The 23,190-nt window shown below is 45.8% G+C and overlaps 1 protein-coding gene across 1 annotated transcript in view; it reads left to right on the forward strand.

Moving 5' to 3' along the window:
* Nucleotides 1–4,086: 4,086 nt before the first annotated feature.
* Nucleotides 4,087–23,190, forward strand: part of PINX1 (PIN2 (TERF1) interacting telomerase inhibitor 1) — a 61,839-nt gene continuing 42,735 nt past the window's right edge. The window contains exons 1-6 of the mRNA XM_036381156.2: nucleotides 4,087–4,109; nucleotides 10,464–10,573; nucleotides 12,336–12,428; nucleotides 12,760–12,838; nucleotides 16,557–16,649; nucleotides 19,108–19,184. Of these exons, the coding sequence (XP_036237049.1) occupies nucleotides 4,091–4,109; nucleotides 10,464–10,573; nucleotides 12,336–12,428; nucleotides 12,760–12,838; nucleotides 16,557–16,649; nucleotides 19,108–19,184 (471 nt within the window). The 5' untranslated portion in view covers nucleotides 4,087–4,090. The remainder of the gene's footprint in view (nucleotides 4,110–10,463; nucleotides 10,574–12,335; nucleotides 12,429–12,759; nucleotides 12,839–16,556; nucleotides 16,650–19,107; nucleotides 19,185–23,190) is intronic.

The following is a 23,190-nucleotide window of genomic DNA, read 5'->3' on the forward strand; positions in this document are numbered from 1 at the left end:
CTGGAGTCCCCATCCCTGGAGAGATTCAAAATCCATGTGGATGTGGCACCTGGGGACATGGGGCAGTGGTGGCCACGGCAGTGCTGAGGGAATGGTTGGATTTGGAAGTTTTTTCCAACCTGAGTGATTCTGTGAGGGTGCTGGTGAGTGACCTGTGAGCACTGCAAAGCAGACGAGGTGACACAGAGCTGGGGAAGGGGCTGGAGCACCAGGAGGGGCTGAGGGAGCTGGGAAAGGGGCTCAGCCTGGAGAAAAGGAGGCTCAGGGGGGACCTTGTGGCTCTGCACAACTCCTGACAGGAGGGGACAGCAGGGGGGGTCGGGCTCTGCTCCTGGGAACAGGGACAGGAGGAGAGGGAACAGCCTCAAGTTACACCAGGGAAGGTTCAGTACAGGAATGTGCCCCTTGTTGATGGAGTGACAAAACTATCCTTTGTCACTTTAAAAAGGAAATAAGCCTAAAAGTTTCTCTCCTCAATGAGAAAGGACACCTCATAGGACTTGGGAGACTTCGCCTCAAACTTAAGGATAGCTAATTGGACAGAAGCCAAAAAGTCTCACCTAGGCAATTTACCAGAAAAAGAAGATAACAAAGAAACTAATCACTTTTGTGAGGTGTTTTACTAGGGGCAAGAGGGCCTCTTGCACCTAAATCGGTTTTTCTCTGTAAAGAGTTTGTTATTTTGCCTTTTATTAAAACCTTTTTGTTTCCAACACTACCACAAAAGCCATCCTACTAATTTTATGCCTTCTAAAGTAGCTAAGCTATCTTAAATGTGAAATAATTCTCCAAAAGCTTATAAAACCTAACTCAAAGAGACTCCTATTTCAGTTCAGGTTGCACATCAGGAGGAATTTCTTCATGGAAAAGGTGGTCAGGCATTGGAAGAGGCTGCCCAGGGAGATTTGGAGTCCCCATCCCTGGAGATGTCCAAGGCCTGGATGTGGCATTCAGTGCTCTGGGCTGGTGACAAGGTGGGGATCAGTCAGAGGTTGGACTCAGTGATCTTGGAGGTCTTTTCCAACTTCAATAATTCCATAATTCTGTGATCCTGTGTGATCACAGAAAGAAGGCTCTTTATGGTTTATTCTGATCTCCAAGGATTTCCTCCTGGAGAAAAGTGTTAAGTGAAACTTTTGAACAGGAAAATATCTCTCTGCCACAAAGTGAAGGTCTGGGCAGTATTTACTTGTTTTCACATCAGTCAAGCCTGATGAATGTGACCTGAAAGTGCAGAGAACTGGCAATAAATGGCAATAAAGTCTGAAGAGAACAAACCCTGTGAGGATTCCTGGCTGTGGGATATGGCTTGAGAAAAGTATAGAAGGACCAGTTCAATACCCTTGTTTAAAGGAGGAAGTGGGGCAGCCAGAGCTGCCAGTTTAATAGGACCTGAATATGAACTATTAAAAATAAATCACCAAGCTAATTATAAATTTAGAGATTTGCCAGGATCAAGCTCCGGCGTACCAATGTAACTTTGCTGGCAGACAGAAGGGGTCTTAGAGAGGTAGAGACACAGATAAAATGTTTGTTTGGTTTGTCTATGAAGAAAAGACAAAAAACCTTATAAAAATTGTCTTGCACAGTGTTCCCAAAGCAAACAGGGAACTGTTACATAAATCCAAAGGCACAGAGGCAAAGCAGTGGGAAAAGCAGAGCTGGGGAGCTGCAACCCATCTGCCATCCAGATGGGAGGGTGGATGGAGAAAGAGCAGTGGGAAATCTCTCCTGATCCTCTCTGTGAGGAAAGGCTGAGGGAATTTGGCTTGTTCAGCCTGGAGAAGAGAAGCTTTGGGGTGACCTAATTGTGGCACTCCAGTACCCGGAGGAGAGCTGGAGAGGGACTTGGGACAAGGGATGGAGGGACAGGACACAGGGAATGGCTTCCCACTGCCAAGGATAGATGGGATATTGGGAAGGAATTGTTCCCTGTGAGGGTGGGGAGGCCCTGGCACAGGGTGCCCAGAGAAGCTGTGGCTGCCCCTGGATCCCTGGCAGTGTCCAAGGCCAGGTTGGAGCAACCTGGGATAGTGAGAGGTGTCCTTGACCAGCAGTGCCCAGAGGGCAAAGAAGGCCAAAGTGATCTAGGAGTGCACCAAGAAGAGCATGTCCAGCAGGTCAGGGAGTGATCCTGCCCCTCTGCTCAGCCCTGTCAGGCACATCTGGGGTGCTGTGTCCAGCTCTGGGCTCCTTAGGGCAGGAGAGACACAGAGCTCCTGGAGCAGGCCCAGCAACAAGGATGGTGGAGGGCCTGGAGCTTCTCCCTTGTGAAAAATGCCAATCACTTGTTTTCAAAATTTTAAGAGTTTAATAGCAATAAAATGGTTATAAAAATAGTAATACAATTAGAGTAATAAAAATTCTGGACAATTTGGATTAGGACAATATGAGACAATAAAACAAAGAGTTACCAACGTCCAGGCACCTTTTTCTGAGCAGCAGGAGCCCGAAAAAGGACACACATTAACAAAGGATTGACCCTAAAAACAACAGCCTGTTGCATATTCATACACCTCATACATGATGCATAAATTCCATTCAAACACAGGATTCTGTCTGGTCATCCTCAGCTTCTTCCTCTGAATCCTGACGGTGTCTTCAGGACTGAGTGAGGTGGGAAGAAGTCAATTTCTTCTGATAAGAGAGCAACAAATTCTCTTTCTCTGAAAGATTCAGGTTTCCTGTGGCTGCTATCTGGTGCAAGTACCTCGTTCCTTTCTTAAAAAAAATATATGACATAGCATAGTTTCTATTTAAACCTTATGTTACAACCTAAAACTATATTTAACACACTACTCAAAAAAATTCATACAGCATAACTAACAGAACACATATAATATTCATTTGAATATTTGTGAAAAGCCAATCATAAAATACACATTTTTCACACTAAAAAGCCAGAAAATATGAAAGACCAAGGGCTCAAGAATGTAACTACAAAAAAAAAAAAAAAGATTCCTGTATAGAAGTGCTTTGATTCAGAATTCATCAGAGGGGCTGCTTCACTCCTCAAACACAATTTGTGGCAAAAAAAGAAAAAGAAAAAATTTTTCTCCCCCCCCCCCCCCCACATTTCACAGAAAGGCAGGAAGGGGATGTTTCTCAAGATGCCTCTGTGTATTCGTCCACAGTTCCCTCCCATGACAAAGGAATTTGGGGAACTCCAGGGACATCCACACCTGAAATTCCCTGGAATAGTCATCCTGCACCTTATTTCCAACCACACACAGCAAGTGCTGCTCATCCTCTTCCCCTGGCTCGGAAACAGCCGAGATGTGTTTTGAGACATTTATTATGTGAAAAATGCCAATCACTTCTTTTTAAAATTTTAAAAGTTTAATAGTAATAAAATGGTTATAAAAATAGCAATATAATTAGAGTAATAATTATTTGGACAATTTGAATTAGGACAATATGAGACAATAGAGACAAAGAGTTATGAACGTCTGGGTACCTTTTCCTGGGCAGCACGAGCCCGAAAAAGGACACACATTAACAAAGGATTAATCCTTAAAAACAACAGCCTGTTGCATATTCATACACCTGATACATGATGCATAAATTCCATTCAAACACAGGATTCTGTCTGGTCAGTGTCAGCTTCTTCCTCTGAATCCTGACAGCATCTCATGGCTGAGCGACGTGGGAAGTTCATTTCTCTGGTAATGGAGCAATAAATTCTTTTCCTCTGAAAGATTCAGGTGTCCTGTGGCTGCTATCTTGCTGCGAGTCCTTTCTTTAAAAAAAGTATCCTACATTGCATAGTTTCCATTTTAACATGTTATAACCTAAAACTATATTTAACACACTACTTAAAAAAATTAATACAGCATAACTTTCTAACACAACACATATAATATTCATTTGAATATTTGCGAAAAGCCAATTATATAATACGAATTTTTCACAATTAGAATTGTAGCAAATTTGCAAACTTTATTTTCTTTTTTTTTTTTTTTTAATTTTCACTTTGGTGGCGGCCGCGCTCGCCTGTTTTAAAACTTTTTTTAATCAGGCGCTACTCACGCCACCCTTTTTACGCGCCTGCAGTCACGAAAGTCCCCCTGCATGGAGGAAGGTCCCCAAGATGGCGATGCTGGCGGAGCGTGAGTGCCCATCCGGGTGGGAATGTCGCGGGAATGGGGACGAGCCGGGGTCCTGGGAGCGGCCTCAGCCCCTCCCCACAGCCCTGCCTGAGGGCTCCGGGCCGCGCTGCCCCTCCCGATGGGTGCGGGGGGGGTCCCAGGGCCGGATAAAGGGGTTCGGGGGGTTCCAGAGTTAAGGCAAGGGGAGTGCAGGGACTGGGAGAGGTGGGATGAGGGGTCCCTCTGTGCAGGAATTTGGGTTCCCTGTGTCAGGGGAAGGGGGTCATGGCAGGGGGAGACTCCGGGATGGCGGGGAAAAGGGTTCAGGGGCTCCCGGTGTTGAAAAGGGGGGGGGGGGGGTGGGAAAGGCAGGAATCGGGGTTCGGAGGAGCCCGGTGTGGGAAAACGGGGGGGTCTGGGGGCTGGCAGACCCAGGCCGGGGCGGAAAAAGGGGCTCAGGAGGTCCCCGATGTTGGAGAACGAGGGGATTGGGGTCTGAGAAAGGCAGGAATTGAAGTGTGGGGGGATCCTAGAGCCGAGGAAAAGGGAGGCTGGGGGGGCTGAGGCAGAGGAAGGGCCCCAGGGGTCCGGACTGGGGTCTGAGAAAGGCACGATGGGAGTGTGGGGGATCTCAGGGCCGAGGAAAAGGGGGGCTGAGGCAGAGGAGGGGCTCCAAGGGTCCCTGGGGGTGGGAAATGGAGGATTTGAGGTCTGGGAAAGGCCGGAAGGAGCATCCAGAGAGTCCCAGGGTTAAGGAAAAAGTGGGGTCTGGAGGCTGGGAGGATGGAAAAGGGTTCTAGGGGGACATTGGTGCAGGATAAGGGGGTGCAGGGGGGTTCTTTGTGGGGCCTGTGTGTGTCCCAGGGCAGGGCAGGAGCAATGGGAATGTCCCTTGGACACCTTTAGGGACAGCTCGTCCTGTCAGTGCTTGGGGCCATTTCTGGCTGTGTGTTTGAGGGGAGACACCTCCAGCACAGCGGTGTGAGTGCTGGGGACACCCAGGGAACATGGCAGGGCCAGGTGTGGGTGCTGGGGACATCCAAGGGATGTGGCAGGACCAGATGTGGGTGCTGGGGACACCCAGAAGATATGTCAGGCCAGGTGTGGGTAATGCTAAGGGAGACATGACAGGGCCAGATGTGGGTGCTGGGGACACCCAGGGGACATGGCAGAGCTGGGTGTTTGTGACACTGAAGGGACATGGCAAGGCCAGGTGTGGGTGCTGGGGACACTGGAGTGGTGGCAGGGCCAGGTGTGGGTGCTGGGGGCACCCAGAGGACGTGGCAGGGCCAGGTGTTGATACCCAGGGGACATGGCAGAACTGGGTGTGGGTGCTGGGGACACCCAGGGGACACAGCAGAGCCAGGTGTGGATGCTTGGGACATCCAGGAAATGTGTCAGGGCCAGGTGTGGGTGCTGGGGACACGGAGGGGAGGTGACAGGGCCAGGTGTGGGTGCTGGGGACACCCAGGGGATGTGGCAGGACTGGGTGTGGGTGCTGGGTTCGGTGCTTGGGTCATTTCTGGGGCAGAGCTGGAGCTGAGCTCACCCTGTGCCAATCTCCAGTTCTTCGGGACCTCCAGAGGAGGATTTGGAGATGGGGAAGGGTCTGGAGGGACCAAATGAGCAGTGACCAAGTCAGGAGGGGACCAAGGTCAGATGTTGGGGGTGCAGAAAGACGGGCTGTGGTGGTTTGACAGTCTGAATATCCATTGGCCAAAAACACAGCATCCCAAAAAACACATTTCCTGTCAAACCACCACAGGGGCTCAACTGAAGAATTTAAAAGATGATTTATTGCAAAATCAGTCATGGAAGGGTGAGGCTGTGAGGTTCTTACATCCAAAGCCATCACATCAGAAACCACAGTAATTCTAGTTATAATGCCTTTTATAAGGCATTTATTATCCACATTTCTGATTTCTTAACCAATCAGCTGCTTCCACAAAATTCATTAGCATCTTCATAATTAATTGCTACTATAATAGCCAATACTATAATAGCCAATTGCTAATTGCTATTATAATTCTATTTATAATGCCTTTTATAAGACATTTATTATCCAAATTTCTGATTTCTTATCCAGTCAGCTGCTTCCACAAAGTTCATTAGCATCTTAATAACCAATTGCTAATTGCTACATTTCACATCATTTACCTCAATTTCTCTTTTTCTAGCCATAGAAAAAGATAAATATCGTATCTATCATTTCTATCATATAACCACAGAAACTTATTCCTGTATCTTCTACTTTTTATCAACTCTTCAACAAGTTCTATTGTTAAATTTGAATATTTTTCTGCTATCCTGCTTAGCATATTTGTTCACTTATATGAAGCCCATATCTACTTGCTTAAAACATATTTCAGCTTAAACTACAAATATTTATTCTTATTTTGGATCTGTTTCACTACTCTATTCTAAAGCTTTAAGCCTTCTCCAAGGCCTTAAATCAAACTCTGTATCCATCTCTATCTCTGAGCCTGCATTTCTCCCAGTCAGAGCTCACCAGGGCTGCAGCTTCTCCTGAGGGACAGCTCCAATTTCTGTTCCCTGTGACAGGGACAGGACCCAGGAATGGCTGGGGCTGTGTCAGGTTTGGGTTGGAGATCAGGAAAAGGTTCTTCCCCAGAGGATGCTGAGGCTCCCCGGGGAATGGTGACATTCCCAAGGCTGTCAGAGCTCCAGAGGGTTTGGACAATGCTCTCAGGGATGCCCAGGGGGAATTATTGGAGTGTCCATACAGGGCCAGGGGTTGGTCTAGATGATCTTTGTGGGTCTCTTCCAGCTCAGGATATTCCATAATTCTGTGAATTTTGTTGAAATTTCCCTGACATTGGAAACAAAGAGCTTCAGTTTTGCCTCTGATGGGATTGAGAATTTGGGCTTCCCATTTCTGACAGGACACCCTTGACCAAGAGCTCAGGGTCTGGTGAATTTCTTTGCTGGGTTGCAGGAAATATGGACAACACAAATAACAAATCTGGTGTACAGTGGGAAATAAAGATGTGATTTTAGGGAAACAAATCTGCATTTGCACATGGAACTTTTTCGTTATTTTCAGTGCAAACTTTGGTGTAATTTTTTCAGAATTTGTCAATTATTTTAATTGGACATATCAGTAATGGACTTATTTGGAGTGGAAGGGACATTAAAGCTCATCCAGTTCCACCCCCTGCCATGGGCAGGGACACCTCCCACTATCCCAGGCTGCTCCAAGCCCCAGTCCAGCCTGGCCTTGGACACTTCCAGGGATCCAGGGGCAGCCACAGCTTCTCTGGGCACCCTGTGCCAGGGCCTCCCCACCCTCACAACCAAGAATTCCTTCCCCATATCCCATCTCTCCCTGCCCTTTGGCAGTGGGAAGCCATTCCCTGTGTCCTGTCCCTCCATGCCTTGTCCCAAGTCCCTCTCCAGCTCTCCTGGAGCCCCTTTAGGCACTCTCAGGTCACCCTGGATCCTTCTCTTCTCCAGATGAGCACCCCCAGCTCTCCAGCCTGCCTCCTAAGCCTTGTCCTTTTTGTGCTCCCCCAGATCATCTCTGGGCACCCAGCAGGGGTTTGGATGGGAGCTTTCAGAAATTATGATTAAAAACATGCTCCAGGCATAGAATTCATCTTGGAAAAGGGATTAGTAATGGATCTTGTCCAGATCATAGAATATCTGAGTGAAGGAGTTGAGTTGTCCAGCCCTGGCTCAGCTGCCCAAGGCAGTGAGGATTCCCCATCTCTGGAGGGATTTAAATTCCATGTGGATGTGGCACCTGGGGACATGGCTCAGTGGTGGCCTTGACAGTGCTGGGGGATGCTTGGACCCGGTGATCTTGGAGGTATTTTCCAACCTCAGTGATTCTGTGATTCACTAAAGAAATGAGGGTTTTCTCCACTGGATGGTGCTGCTCTCCCAGAGTTCCATCACTGTCTGTGGCATCATTTTTGAAGCAGCCCAGAAAATTGGTGTTAAATTAGGAGCTGAATCTTGTGCCTGGTTTCTTCTCCCACTCTAAAGAGATCAGTGAACAAATTTAAATTTCTGATAAATTATTGACTAATTAGTGGATTTTGTTGTTTGTTTGGAAACGAGAGATGATTTTATGTTTTCTGTAAATGGCATGGAGTTGTGCCTGGCTTTCTTAAATACTTCTCTAAAGATGAAAGCAAGTTTGTTTGGGGTTGTTTTCATCCTATTTAAAAATCAGAGTACGTTAACCTGGCAGAAACATGAGGATTAATCCCACAGTGTAGCTAAGAAGGTTGCAATACTTAGATTGAAAATGCTGGCTGGGAAAGTAAATGTCTCTTAATTTCAAGAAATATTTGTGTTTGATGCCCTTGTGCTTTGTTACCAACAACCTCCTGGGAGCAAAACATCACAGGGGCTTCTCCATAGGGAGAGATATTCAGGAAAAAACATAGAAATTCACTTCTGAAGCTGTGATTGAAAAGAAGGGCAGCTGCTCAGCTGGGGAATGTAAGAACTGCTGGAACCCTTGAGCCAGAATCACTAAGGTTGGAAAAGACCTCCAAGACCACCAAGTCCAAACATCCCCCAGCACTGCCAAGGCCGCCACTGAGCCACATCCCCAAGTGCCACATCCACAAGACTCTGAAGTCCCTCCAGGGATGGGGACTCCACCACTGCCCTGGGCAGCTGTTCCAATGTCTAATCACCTTTTCCATGAAGAATTTTTTCCCTCATGTTCAATCTAAACCTCCCCTGGCACAACTTGGGGCCATTTCTTCTCCTCCTGTCCCTGTTCCCTGGGAGCAGAGCCTGACCCCCCTGGCTGTCCCCTCCTGTCAGGGATTTGTGCAGAGCCACAAGGTCCCCCCTGAGCCTCCTTTTCTCCAGACTGAGCCCTGTGGTTCTCCATGGGGCAGCAGGGAATCCCAGTTTATTTGGAAGTTTAAAATCACAGACCACACTGCTGGTTCCCCATCTTTTCTTAGCACCACAGGCAGGGCTTGGAGGAGTTGCTGCTCTCAAGGTTTCCTGGTGGGAATAATCACAGAATCCCAGGATGGTTTGGGGTGGAATGGACTTTAAAGCTCATCCCATTCCACCCCCTGCCATGGACAGGGACACCTCCCACTATCCCAGGCTGCTCCAAACCCATCCAGCCTGGACTTGGACACTTCCAGGGTTCCAGGGGCAGCCATAGCCCCTGAGGTTAATAAGTTGTTTCTGTAGAGAATGAACCAGGCAAAAGTTGGATTCCCCTCTCAGCCCTCGAGCCTTTAACCCAGTTAAAAACTGTTTAGGGACCGTTTGGAGCTTCAAAGTTTCGGAAGTGGGATAAAAAAATCCCCCACCTTGAATTCTGACAGTCTTAGTTCCTTAAAAATGAAACAAAACTGGGCAAAAAAATGAGTCAAACATCCCTGTAATATTCAATCCCTCTGGCCCAAATCCCAAATCTTGTCTTTTAGGGAACGATGACTTCCTGATTGCATTGAAAACACCTCGTTGGATTTGGCTTCTCCCTGCCTTGTGTGGCCTTGGGTTAACCGGTCATTTTTGATCCAGCATTTCCCATGGTGTTTAATGAAGTTTGTAATCTTCCTGTCTCCCATTCTTTGTTTGTCTTGTTTATTTAGGTTCTCTTCCTGCCTGGGCTTAGGTGCACATTTGGAGTGACTGGTTAACTGGGCTGGTTGCTCTTCCTTGATTTCAAGGAAGCTGTTCCTGGTGGGAAAGGCAACATGTGGGTCTGGGAATCTGTCATTTCTTTAGGAATCCACATACATCAAGGGAGCCTTGATTCTTCTTTGGATCTCTTAATTCCTGCAATAATTTCTGGCAGCTTTTCAGTTTCCCCATAAGTCATTTTTGAGAAATCCAAAAGCTGAAATCCCACAGTTTTCAGTTCTGTCATTCCCTTTCTCTGATCACTTACCTTGGATTTTTCGCTTGGCTTTTGTTAGGAAGCCAGATATTAAAATTTCTGTGTTCTGGTTAAAAGGAATCCTGGAGAATTGGTTTTGTCCAGAACTGAGAAAGCAGCTTCATAATTTCCTCCTCTGTAGACTCCATGTTGAAGCCAGATGTAAAACAAAATTGGAATCAATATGGAATTCACACCTAAATGGTAATCTTTAAAGCCTCCCTGAACTGCATCCCATCCTGTGGGACAGCAACTTCCACAGCAATCCCACTTTGGCATCTTTCCATTAATAATTAATATTTTCACTGAGCTTTAATTGTTGTTATTGTGTTTTTTCATTTAGTAAAATTAACCCCCAAAATGTATCGAATCTGGCATAAGTTCTGGGGTATTTTTTTCTGCAATAAAGAGATTTATTTGGACCGATTCAATACCAAGAACTCTCTGGGAATGCCAGTAAAGCCTGTTTGAATTTTCCTTTCCTGCTGCAGCCCGCAGAAAGCAGAAGTGGTCTGTGGATCCACGGAACAGCGCTTGGAGCAACGATGATTCCAAATTTGGCCAGAAGATGCTGGAAAAGATGGGCTGGTCCAAAGGAAAGGTAGGATCTAAAGGAGAACAGTGTAGATGAAGGGTCTAAAACTGCCAGGGGACAGTTTTGATTTATTCTCTTAGGTGCACAAGGAATTTGAGCAGTGATAAATTTTTACACTTTGTTACAAAGTCTTGTTTGTGCCTCTCCTGCTTTCCAGTTTCTCTCCTTTCTTTGACAATCTGAATTCCCAAGTGAGAGCTGGAGTTGGAATATTTAATCAGGTTAAAGGTTTTAAGCTGCCTTTAAACCTTCAGTTCTCTCCCTGCTTTTGATACTCTTTAAAGCAACTCCAGGACCTGCTTTAGTCTTTCACCTGGTTTTAAGATTTTTTTTCTGATCTGTTCCTTGAACCCCCAAAATGCTGTGAGCTGTGTCCCTTCCCAGCTCCAGCCAGGACCTGTGGGTGAGGGGACTGTTTCCTTACACTAATAAAAACCTCCAGGTCAGCACAGACACCTGAAAACTGCAGGTTTTATTCCACAGAGGTGCCTCAGCCAAGCTGAGATTTGCGGCTGCACATCAGGGTGTTTAGTGATAAGAATCCCCACAAAACCCCCACTACCTTTAATTATTTTTCTAGATTTCCTCTTCCAGGCTTTCCTTAAAAGGCAAAAAATTTAGGATCATTCTCAATTCTGTAAATGCCTTAAAACCTATTTTTGGATTTAAACTGTTGCTTCAGTTGTCTCACAACATTTCCCACTTGAGATACTGGATCTTCCTGGCCAACAGTTGTACAAGAAGGATTTATGTCTCCATTCTATTCCAAACTTGGACAAATGGAACTTTCTCTTGGTCCAATTAAGGGGCAAAAGCCCATATGAGCAGTGAAATTAGGCTGCTTAGCACCAATCCTGTAAATGGGGAATTGGGTCGGGGAAGGATGTGTGACCAAGCGTCCTGCTTGCTTCCATACTTTTTGGTCAGCAGAAGTTTCAAGGCAAATTTTCCACCCCATTGACCAAATAAACTCTTCTTTGTTTGTAACAGCAACAGCATTTTCCAAATAGGCCTCATCTCTTCAAATCTTCCATATTCTAGGATGTGTCTGCTGGGCTTCTCTCCACTGCAACACCATATAAATGTTTATTAATTCTAACACATTTGGTGATGATTTGTGACAGATGAGGCAAATTGCAGGTAAATACCAGGAACAAAGTTTTAAACCCACAGCTTTGCCTTTTAATTTTTTAGCCTTGACCATAGAGTTGAGAAAGATAACCCTGGACCTGAATATTGCTTCATATTAAACAACCCCAAAGTTGTTTGCTCCAATATTTTCATCCACTTCTGAGGTGGAGGGAGTTGGCTCCAGTCTGCTTCTCCCCTGCCCCTCCCTGCCCTCCTTCCATGTAAATTTGGTTTGGATTGTGTGTTCTGTGTGGGTCTGCCTCATTCCCATTTCCCTTCCCAGTGACAGAGACATTTTTGGGGTGAGGCACATTCTTCTTATGTAGAGTCTTGTTTGAAAACTGTAAACAATTTGGGCTGGCTTAGGAATGTCAGGTGGCTTCCTGATTAATCACCCAACTACTTAATGTTGTTGCTATTTTAGTGTTTATAATGCTTTGCTGGAGGCTTAAGTTGTAAATTTAAAAAAACTTTATGTGTTGTATGGTAATGCCTGTGAATGAATTCAGCTACAAGCAGGCATATTAACAGGAAGTAGTTATTTTTTTGCTGTATTTCCTTGTGAACTGTCTCACAGTCCAAAAGCTCTGATTGCTGCTGTGAAATCCTTACATTTTTACTCTCAAATCCTCCTTAGGGTCTCGGGGCACAGGAGCAAGGAAATCCAGAACACATCAGGGTTAAGGTGAAAAACGACGTGCTGGGATTGGGAGCTACCATCAATCACGAGGTGAGCACTAGACCCAGGGCAGGGAAAGGATCCCATTTCAGCAAAAGCACAATTATTTGAGTGGAGTATTAGAGAAACCTGTAGTCACAGCTGGTGGTAGCATGTACCAAACAGAATTGTTTAGGATTTCCAAGACAACCCTTTTAATTTCATTTCACTTTGGGGTGGCTGTAGGAGCTATGGTTGCTGTTACCACCTGTGGGGTCCCTCCCACCAGCAAGGATTGGATATATCCAATTAATTTAGTTCTAAGAATCTTAATATCTGTTTTGTAAAACTTGTGTTAATTCTGAAGACTTCTGCCTTGTATTCATGTGGGTGATATTTACAGGACAACTGGATTGCTCATCAGGATGACTTCAACCAGCTTCTGGCTGAGCTGAATAACTGCCATGGACAGGGTGAAACAGGTAGGTTCATGCTTGGCTCAATCAGATGCTGGAAGCTCAGCAGAGTTTCTATTCTGTGTCTTTAAAAAGTTCCTGAGGCCCAGTTTGTGATGCAAATAATATTTTGGATAAGATTGAGAACTCATTCCCCAAAATCACTGGGAGCCAAAGGATATGTTGCCATCCATGAGCATGGATTTGTGGATCTCAGTGGATCAGTTTTTCTCTCAGTACTCAAAGAAAGGTTTTTTCTTGGGGAAAGAAAACATAAAATGTTTAACCTGTTTATTTCATCCAGGATCACAATATTTGGGGATGCTTTCCCTGGCCTGTTCCTAGAGGAACATTTCCTTCTTTATAAAGCACCCAGAACCTGAGGGCTCACAACAATCTCTCAGCCTGCAATGCTTTGCCTTCCTTTTGTTGATGAACTGTCACACTTTGCTTCCATGCTCCAGTGGCTTCTTAAATACCTCCTTTTCCTGTCCTTGGAGAGCTGCTCTGTAGCTTTGCCTCAGAGTTCTACATCTCTGCTTTGAGTGCAGCATTAAGTGATTTTTGTAGCCCTTGTGTTGAGCACACAAGGGGGGAAACTTTCCCGAAAGGGCTATTTTTAAAGTCTTCTATTTTTGAAAAGCTTCTTACAAACTGACCTTGCTTTGTGAAAATGAAGTTAGGAAGTTGTGGTGGGTGTGAGCTTAGAGAAAGAATTGGTTTATCAAGTGATTTATCATCTCTCCTTTAGTTAAATGCAGTTTAAACTCTGGTTTTGTGTCTGAACACCTCTCTGGAGTATTGTTTAACCAAGGGCTCCTGTTTGGACACAGCTTGTCCTTGTGCTGCTAGGGCAGAATTGCCAGATTAGTGAATTTAGCAACTCTTCATTCATTCATTCTTAACCTTTGAGCACTGACTTTTCTAGGAGAGAAAATGTAGAAAGAAGAGGAGGAAAACCAGTTAGCAAGGAAGTTTTCTAATCCTGGAGTAATAGGATTAAAATTTTGAGCCTGATGCCTCAAAACATCTTCTTTAACTTGCTGTGCAAGCTGTCCTTGTGAAATCATGAGGCCACCCAGGACTCAGTGGTGTCACTCAGCTCCTGGAGAGGTAGGAGAGCTTTTCATGGGGAAATTCCACAAGTTCCTGTCTCCCTGGAGAACTAAATCCTGCCCAAGTTGCAACTTGAGCCCTAAGATCAGGGAGGTGTAACTGGTGGGAAACCTGCAGATGAGCAGAGAGCCAAAATGACTTGCTCAGGGCCACAGTGAGTCAGCAGAGGCAGACTCAGGGAGCAAGGCTTGGCCCTAAGCTCTGCTCTCTTCCCTGGGTCACCTCATGCAAAGTGACCCTTGAGAACTCTAATTTCTCCCTCTTTCACTCAGTTCTTTTGGTCCTTTTGGGAGCTGGGACAGTTTTTCAATCACTGAGAACAAATTTGGGTGCACCGTCGAAATTCCAGGTCAGAGTCACATTTGGTGATTTACAGAAAGGCATCACTCTGAAACTTGTTTTTTTGGCAATTGTTGAAGCTGGCAAAACTCATCCAGGAAAAGACTCTGCCTGCAGCTGTGCTGCAGGAGCAAATGTAACATTATTGGCCACCCTCCAGTTTCAAACTGCATTAAAAGTCAGCTGAAAAACTTCATTGTTCTTAAAGAACCGGTGCAGTTGCCAGAGCTGGATTGCAATTAGAGGTTGGAAAGGAAAGGCCCTGTGGGGGTTGATGCCAACATTCAGATACCCTCAGTGTCTGTAGCTTTAGCTGTCTTTTCCTTTTTTTTTCTTTTTTTTTCCCCTAGCTAGGCACTGAGTGAGGGCAGGTTTAGATTAGATTAAATATTAGGAAGAAATTCATCTGCTGGTGGTGAGGCCCTGCCACAGGTTGCCCAGAGAAGCTGTGGATCCCTGGAAGTGTCAAAGGACAGGGCTTGGAGCAACCTGGGATAGGGGAAGGGAGTTGGGACTCCATGGTCTTTTCCCACCCAAACCATTCTATAATTCCTGGTTCTTTTGCTGGGATCCTCAGTGATGGTGACTGTCCCTTTCCCATGGATAAAAAATGGGAACAACACCCTGCAGTGCTTTGGCACATCCACCTCGATCACATTTGCTGCAAAAATGCCATTTGGTGGCCTTATTGCCCCGACTAAATTGCTTTAAAAAGCACATTAATACTCCTGCAGCACTTGCTCAGTTTGTCAGAGGATTTTCCAGTCCCTGGAAGACACAGGGATGTATTTCCCTGCCCACTGCAAGTGCCAGCACGTTCAGTAGTGAAATTCCTCCCTGCAGGCACAAGGCGGTGCTGCTGCCCCTTTCCCTGTAGGAATAACGTGGAGGAGGAAGGCTCTGTGGAAACCTTTTGCTGTGTAATGCTCCTTTTGCTACCAGGAGATTGGAAACCAGGCTCAAAGTGCTGCCTGGCTGTCAGGATATTTTAGCTGTGATGCTTGCTTTTCCCGCAGACCCTTTTTATTGAGGATTTTTTTGTTAAAAACTGGATTTGCTGGTCCTTTCTCTTCCCATTAGTGTGGGAGAGTGGGATTCAGCCTGCTGGCCCTCAGCTCTCCCACTGCAGGCTGGGGATTTCAGTTTTAGCTCAGGGATTCATCAGGTGGCACTGCCTTTCAAACAGGGAAGTGCTGGAGTTCCAGTGTCAGAAAAGCTTGGGCAGCAGAGCTTTCCAGGGTGGGATCATGTGAAAAAGGTGACTCAACTTGGCCCTCAGGGTATGGGTTGATTTCCCTACCCATCCCACAGGCAGGAAAAAAACACCTCACCATAGTAACCCTCTGTGGAGTCACAGAGCAGAGACTCCTGTGGTGCCTCTTTTCAGGACTAGTAAGGCAGTAATTAACTGTACAACAGGTTAGCTCTCTCTTTCTGGCAATGTTTTGTAAATTAACAGGTTCTGTGGTTGCAAAGAGAACATTTGTACCCCCAAAATAACCTGCCACAGCAGAGGAACGTGATCTCTGTGCTGTTAAAGAGGGAGCTTAATCCTTCACGTGGCCTTAACCTGCTCACAGTCTCCCAAAGTACTGCTGAGTGACTCTGGGACTGAGCCAGCCCCAGAAACCATTCCCAGAGGACCCTTTAGATGCAGTCCCTCTTCTGGAAGCCTGGAAAATGAGATAATAGGGATGTGGCAATTTGTCCTAGCTGGCCTTAGGGACAGAAAAGCTTTGTCACCATTCAGTTTCCTTACACAGACGTATCAGCTTATGTCCAAATAAAGGTATTTTGTGTAGGGTTAGAAATGAAAATCCTGTTGGGGGGGTGGTTCCCCCCTTTTTCTTTCTGCTCTATCAGTATTTTATTTCCTACTATTTCTTGCATCTTTCTCAGACTCTGGTGCTGGAGATACTCTATGAAAAACAGCATTATTATTATTATTATTTTCATACCACAGAGATGGATTTGCCTTTGACCTGGAGTACCTATATCTGCCTTTTCAAATTACATTGGATTGGAAATGGGAAAGAAAGGGGATGGGGCAAAAAAAAAATCAAGCATTGACCTATTTCAGACAAAACTTAGAGTGCTTTCTTCAGTAATACTTTATGATATGTTGTTAACTGTATTTTGAGAGAGGGCATAGGTTGGACTTGATGATCTTAGAGGTCTCTTCCAACCTCATTATTCTGTGAGAAAGTTAATTACAGTGATGTTTGAATTTGGTGCTTAAGTGCCTCTAACAGAACTGGACCCTGTTTGCTTGGGGTTTGTTTTTTTTTAGAGTCCTCAGTGAAAAAGCAGAAAAAGACATTCAGCCTCGAAGAAAAATCCAAATCTTCCAAGAAACGTGTCCATTATATGAAGTTTGCCAAAGGTGAGAGGAGTTTTGTTGTTTCATAAGCCCTGGCCAAGATTAGAGCAAACCCTGCTCAAGGTGATCTGTTGCCTTGTGGAGTCTAAATTTGGCAAGTAAAACCTGGGTTTAGAAACACCCCCTGCAGCTACTTGCTTAAAGCTCTAATGTTGCTGTTCCTCTTTATTTTGGGCAATTTTGGGTGGCCTTAGGCTGCTGATGTTGGGAATAAAGCAATTCCCTAGTGAAGGAGCTGAATAAAGGAGCAGCAGATATTCCAAGTGAGCAGGGATGGGAGCAGAAGGCAAAGGTGAGATGGGAGTGACTTGGGCATCTGTGTGGCACTAACCCCTGCAATCCCCTGCTCAGAGATCATGTGGATGAGATCAGGGATCAGATTAAACCTGCATGAAGGAAGAGGAAAGCCCTCTTACATCGACCAGGTACTTCATGGGATAAATTAGGGCAGCCAGAAAAACTGTCAAGAAGTTGTAGAGTTTAGTAATTTCTTTCTTTCTTAGAGTGATGAGATTATTTCAGTCAGGCCAGGTTCTGGCCCTTGACAGTTGTTGAGTCCTTTCCCTTTTGCTCTGTTCCCCTTTCACACGGTGTGTGCCCGTTTCAGGGCATGGATAGGATCAGTTTCCACTAATGGCTGATTTATTAAACTGAAAGCTCTGTGTAATGTTTTCTGACAGCAAATGCCTCTGCTAAAACAGAGCTAATTGATACCTGAATGGAGGCCAGATTTTCATATCAGGGTTTGGGATTTTTGGTGAAATAATTCAACCTTGAAGTCCAAGCTGTTAACATGAGCCTGCCACTTTATGACATTAAACAATTAAATTGGTTCAGGGCTTGCAAGTACAGAGGCCGTGGCCTGTTTGAGCAAAGAGGATTTATTTTGATTTGGATTTAACCTTTTACTAAATATAGAGGAAAAAAAGAAGTGCCTTTTGAGCATGTAAAATACAGCTCAAGGCTTTCATATTCACAATATCCCTGATTTGTTTGGTCACATTTCCACAAGGCAGCCCCTCATTTGCTTGTACCTTCTGTGGCCTGACCCAGGGAAATTGTCCTTTTTCAGGGAAAGAGGAAAAGTTATTTGAGTAAGACTCGTGTTGTCATGGCCCTTGTTGTTAAGTCCAGTCCTGCTTCCTTTCAGACTAAACAAGACAAGCTCACACAAAAGGGGGAGAAGGGAACAGCGACGGCACCAAACGCGGCTTCCGCTCCCGGGGCTGGTTTGGAGCCTCTCTGCTGGAGGAACAGCCACCCCAGGATCTGGGAAATACACCCCAAGCTCAGATTAAATCAGCTGCTTTTCTAGTAGCTCCTCCCCTGTGATGCTGCAGGAGACTGGGGCTGTCAGCTGAGCTGGTTTTCTGTTAAAGGAAAAACGGGGGATACGTTCAGGGGGAGGCACAGAAAGGAAGCGTAGCCTGAAAATGGGAGCAGGAGGATTTTAGGTGTCACATTTCAAGCCTTGGCCAAGAGAAAGCTGAGAACAACCCCAGTCTCTTCCAGCTTGCTTGGACAAGGCCATTTTGAGGCGGTGCAGTGAGGTAGCAGGAAGCTGGGGAACACTTGCCCCTCTAGGCTGGTGTGTCTCTTTACCCTCCAGGGACAGTTAAGGATCCCAGGAAAAAGAAGAAGTCAGACTTGGGATTTTTTTGTTTTGTTTTGGGTCTTTTTGGCCATTACAAGATTCATTTTGAGGTCACTGATTTTCAAGTGATTCAGACCCCAGCATAGTCTTAACAAGTTGACCTGTCTGGGTTAATTTTGTTTCTTTAACTTTTGCTGACCTTTTCCCAAAGAATTTTTTGACGGAGTCAGTGGACAGCTCAACAACTCCTGCACTGTGGAATTGGCTAAACCTTTGCCTGTATCTCTCAATCACATCACCCTCTCCTTGCTCCATGTCTGATATCCAGCTCACCACACAACAATCAGATGGCAATAATGGCCCTCCTGGAAATCTTTGCTTCACCCTTGAAATACTTTTGAGTTGGAATGACCCAGTGGGTGGCAGAGGTGGAGGTTTTGCTTTTCAGGAGCAACATCAGAAATCAGAGAAAAGTCCCCACTGGGTAAAAATGGATTTTTTTTTTCATTGTGTGGAGGAGCTGTAACTCCCTAATTCTGTCAGAAATGGGGAATCCTCATGAGAATCCTAAGATCCCAATGCATGTACACATTTCCTCTTGTGTACCTTCATTTAGTGGCCTTAGCATAGAACCACAGCATGGTTTGGGTTTGAAGGGACCTTACAATTCATCTAATTCCACCCCCCTGCCATGGCAGGGGCGCCTTCCACTATCCCAGTTACTCCAAGGTCCATCCAACCTGGACTTCCTGGTTTTTGTTTATGTCCAAGAGCAGTTCCTCTCTGTCTGTGTTGGTCACACTGTTACCAAAATGCATCCTCAGATGTGAAGGTTTTGGGGTTTTTCCCTCTCTTTCCCCCTTCCAGGTAAGGATCTCTCATCACGCACTGAACAGGACCTGTCCTGCATTTTTGGGAGAAGGCAGAAGAGTGCCAAGACCCAGGTAAACAAGAATCTTCTCCTTTCTCTTATTTCCTTCTTTATTATCCCTTATAACAAAATGTCCAAATGTCTTCTGCCAATTTGTTTTTTCTACTTGAAGTGCTGTGCTTGAATTCTGAGGAAATGAGAGTAAATTTAATCTCTGTTTTTATGGATTATCATGATGTAACTTCTATGGAGATGGAGAACTCCAGTATTTTAATTTTTTGGTAGGAAATGTACATCACAAAGAAGAATTTTGCTTGACCTGAAAGGTCAGAGGTTGGACTTGATGCTCTCAGAGGTGTTTTCCCACCTAAATGATTCTGTGAAAGATCCATGAATATCCAAAATAAAATTGGGCATTCAGTAGCAACTGTGCAATCTCCACAAAGTGCCCTTTTTTTCACAAAAATTGGGAAAGGCTGAGGAGCTGCAAAAGATTCAGAGGTGGCCTGAACAGTGATAAATATTTGATGAGAAGACCTTTCCCCTGACTTTAGGTAATGAGATCCAGGTTTGGACCAGTTTTTATTTTATTTATGTGTTAATTAGCATTTTCACTTGCAGAGCACAGACCAGCTCTATCAGTGGATAAAATAACTGTGACATGACCAACATAATTCCAGAAAAATTCTTTGGAAAAAATACCACCTGGAAAAGCATAAATGAATATACTGCAGGAATTGCCCAGTTGGTTCCAAGTTCTTGGAAATCTCTGGTTTTAAGGGGAAGATGGGGCTTGGAGTGGAAATTTCTGGAATACAGAAGACACACCTTGTAGTGTGCGACACCTTGCTCCTTGTGCTCTTGGAAGTTGTTGTGGAGCTTCACTGCAGGTCACTGGGAGCTGAAATAAGGATTTGGGAACTTGTCTGTGAGAGCTGTTGGAGCTCTCACATCCTGTGGGTAAACTTGTACCAGGGAGCCCTGTTGGTTCTGATCACATAAATACACCCTGGATCTTCTCTTGGTTCCCTTGCTTCAGATCAATGGGAGGCAAAACTGGGATTTAAAGGGACAAACTGGGATTTAAAGGGACAAACTGAGATTTAAATCTGCTCAGCACTGCTGGGGTTGAGGGAGCAGATTTTGCCCACTCATGAGTTGTCTCAAGTAGTTGGTATTGTTTTCTCTCTATGTTCTACATCTTTTGAAATTCAGAGTTGGAAAGTTGCTTCTTCTGGGACTTTTTCCTGCAGATCATTTGCTCTTTTGTGGATAAACACTGCAAATCACACGGATTTTATGAAGGGTGTTTAAGTTTGTGCATGTTTTTGCCAATCCCTTGACAGATGCAGTGGTTGGCTGATGGCTGCTGTGCAGATTTCCTGAAATGGTTCAACATTCTGGCAGAAAAGTCACAGACTGTTCCCTCCTAAGCACCCAAATTTCCTCATGCAAATCCAGGCAGGAGGGCACAGAATTTGGAGCTGCATTGTTGTCTTCTGGCTGCTGCTGAGCAGCCACAGGGGGAGGAAGCCAGAGGCAGCACAATTGCTTCCCCCAGCTCCCCCTTCTCCTTCTCTTCATGGATCAGAGATCTGTGGAGTTAGCACAGAACAGAAGTGCATTGCTCAGGCCCTCCAGCTCTGAGCAGTTTCATTGCACTGCACCCATGAACTCTTATGATCCCTTTCCATCATGTCCTGGAGCCTGCTCCTTAAGGTGGCACAAAGAGAAGTGCCCTGTGAGGCTTTGCAGGAATTCTCTGGGTTTGCCTTCTGGTTTGAAATCCCTGAGCTCTGCTGTGGCACAGAGCTCCCTGCAGGAGCAGGAAGGTGCTGCCATTCTCCTGGAACTGAGTTGTTCCTACATGGAGATGAGGAAGGAAGGGCCCTGGTGCCCAGCAGAGCCCTGGGTTTTCCTGCAGGTTGTAGTAGGCCCCAGTTCCCTTCAAATTTCAGCTCCTACAACCCTGGGCTGCTTTCCCTGGTGACAGGATAAGGATTTCCATGCTTCCAGAGGAGCCAGAGCTGCTCCTATCCATGAATCTGATTGCAGGTTCCCAGCTGTGGGTGCAATGGAGATGATACATGGAAGTAATCCTGTGGATCCTGGAAAAGCTGGAGCAGTGGCCACAGGAATCTCATGGATTTAAAAAGACCAAGTGCTGGTGCTGCATCTGGATCAGGGCAACCCCTAGGATCAATCCAGTATGGGGATGAAAGGATGGAGCAGCCCTGGGAGAAGAGCTTGGGGGTACTGTTGGATGAGAGCAGGACATGACCCAGCCCAGAAACCCCTGGAGCTGCTGGAGCAAGTCCAGAGGAGGCACCAGGATGATCAGAGGGATGGAGCAGCTCTGCTGTGGGAAAGGCTGAGAGAACTGGGATTGTTCAGCCTGGAGAAGAGAAGCTTTGAGGTGACCTAATTGTGGCCCTCCAGTACCTGAAAGGAAAGAAAGATGGAGAGAGACCATTTACAAGGACCTGCAGGGAATGGCTTCAAACTTACAGAAGACAGAGTTGGATGGGATATTGGGGAGAAATTCTCCCTCAGAGGGTGGGGAGGCCCTGGCACAGGTTGCTCAGAGAAGCTGTGGCTGCCCCTGCATCCTTGGAAGTGTCCAAGGCCAGGCTGGATGGGGCTTGGAGCAGCCTGGGATAGTGGAAGGTGTCCCTGCCCATGGCAAGTGGTGGAATGAGATGAGCTTTAAGGTCCCTTCCAACCTGAACCATTCTGTGATCCTATGATAATGCCAAGTTGGAAAGCACCCTTCCAACCCAAAGTTGGAAAGGTCCCTTCCAACCCAACCCAACCCAACCCATTCCATGATTTTATACTTTCAAGTCCTGTCTCTGAGGCTCTTTCTGAGGTACCATCTCCCTCCTCTGTCCTCAGAGATGCAGTTTGAGAAGCGTTCAGCACACTTGATGTGCACTGAATGACCCCCACAGAGCTACCATTCCAGTCCTGATCTTTTGACAGAGATTTTCAGCTTGATTCTTTTCCCCTTATTTCTGTTTGTTTCAGTCTGGGATCAGAAAAACTTGGGTGTAACTCCATGGGAAGGTGTAGGAACTGCTTTTCACAGAATCACAGAATTGCTGAGACTGGAGGAGACCTGGAGGTCTCCAGAAGAGTCACCTGCTCACAGCAGGGTCAGCTATGGCAATTTCTTCAGGAGTTTGTCCAAACTTTTGATTATCAGCCTTCCCTAAAGCCTCCAGTTTAAGCCCATGACAAAATTTCAGGGGGTGGATAAAAGAGGTCACCTAAGGGGCAGAAGAGATCATGGAATCATGGAATTGTTAGGGCTGGAAAAGACTTTTACAATCCTCAATTCCAAGCCTGTTAACCACTTAGCCATGTACTATAGCCACATTTCTTGAACACTTCCAGGGATGGTGACTCCTCCACTTCCCTGAGCAGTCTGTTCCAGTGCTAGACAAACCTTTTCCATGAAGAAATTTTTCCTAAATCCAATCTAAACCTCCCCACTGTTGCACTAGATCTGGCTGGTTGGCTGGTGTCACACCAAACTGCCTTTAAAGGTTAGGAAAAGAGAAGAAAAAAGCAAAACACAGGGAATTCCATCTGTGCTTATGCTCCAAGGGGAATTAGTGGGGGAACTCAAGGCTCAGTGATAGTCTCTGGACCAGCAGGATAATCCTGGCTCTTCTGAAGAAAGTCTTGTCAAAAACCTGTCACCCCTGAACTGCTGCAGTGATGAGCAGGGTCTCAACAAATCAGATGTGTCACTGTTCCAGTCAGTGCTGCCCACTCTTTTCCAGTGTGGTCATTAGCAATCATTCTGTGATCCTGACTCTGCAATCTGAGCTCTCTGAACTGTGGGGCTGATCTCAGACTCCCTTTTTATCTGTCTCAGTGGCCAAGGATTGGTCTGGTAATGGATCCTTTCTCTGGTTCCACACCAGCTCTGCAGCAGTAAGTGGGGAATGCTGAAACTTGGATTATCTACCTTATCAAAGGAAGAGGGAGTTGGCCAGAGGACTGTAAAAATTGCAAAAGAGGGGAATGGCAAAGGATGTGGAAGGAAATGCTGTTTGCCCCCGAGGTCAAAA

Source organism: Molothrus ater, chromosome 3, assembly GCF_012460135.2.
Source record: "Molothrus ater isolate BHLD 08-10-18 breed brown headed cowbird chromosome 3, BPBGC_Mater_1.1, whole genome shotgun sequence".
In the NCBI taxonomy this organism is placed as follows: Eukaryota; Metazoa; Chordata; class Aves; order Passeriformes; family Icteridae; genus Molothrus; species Molothrus ater.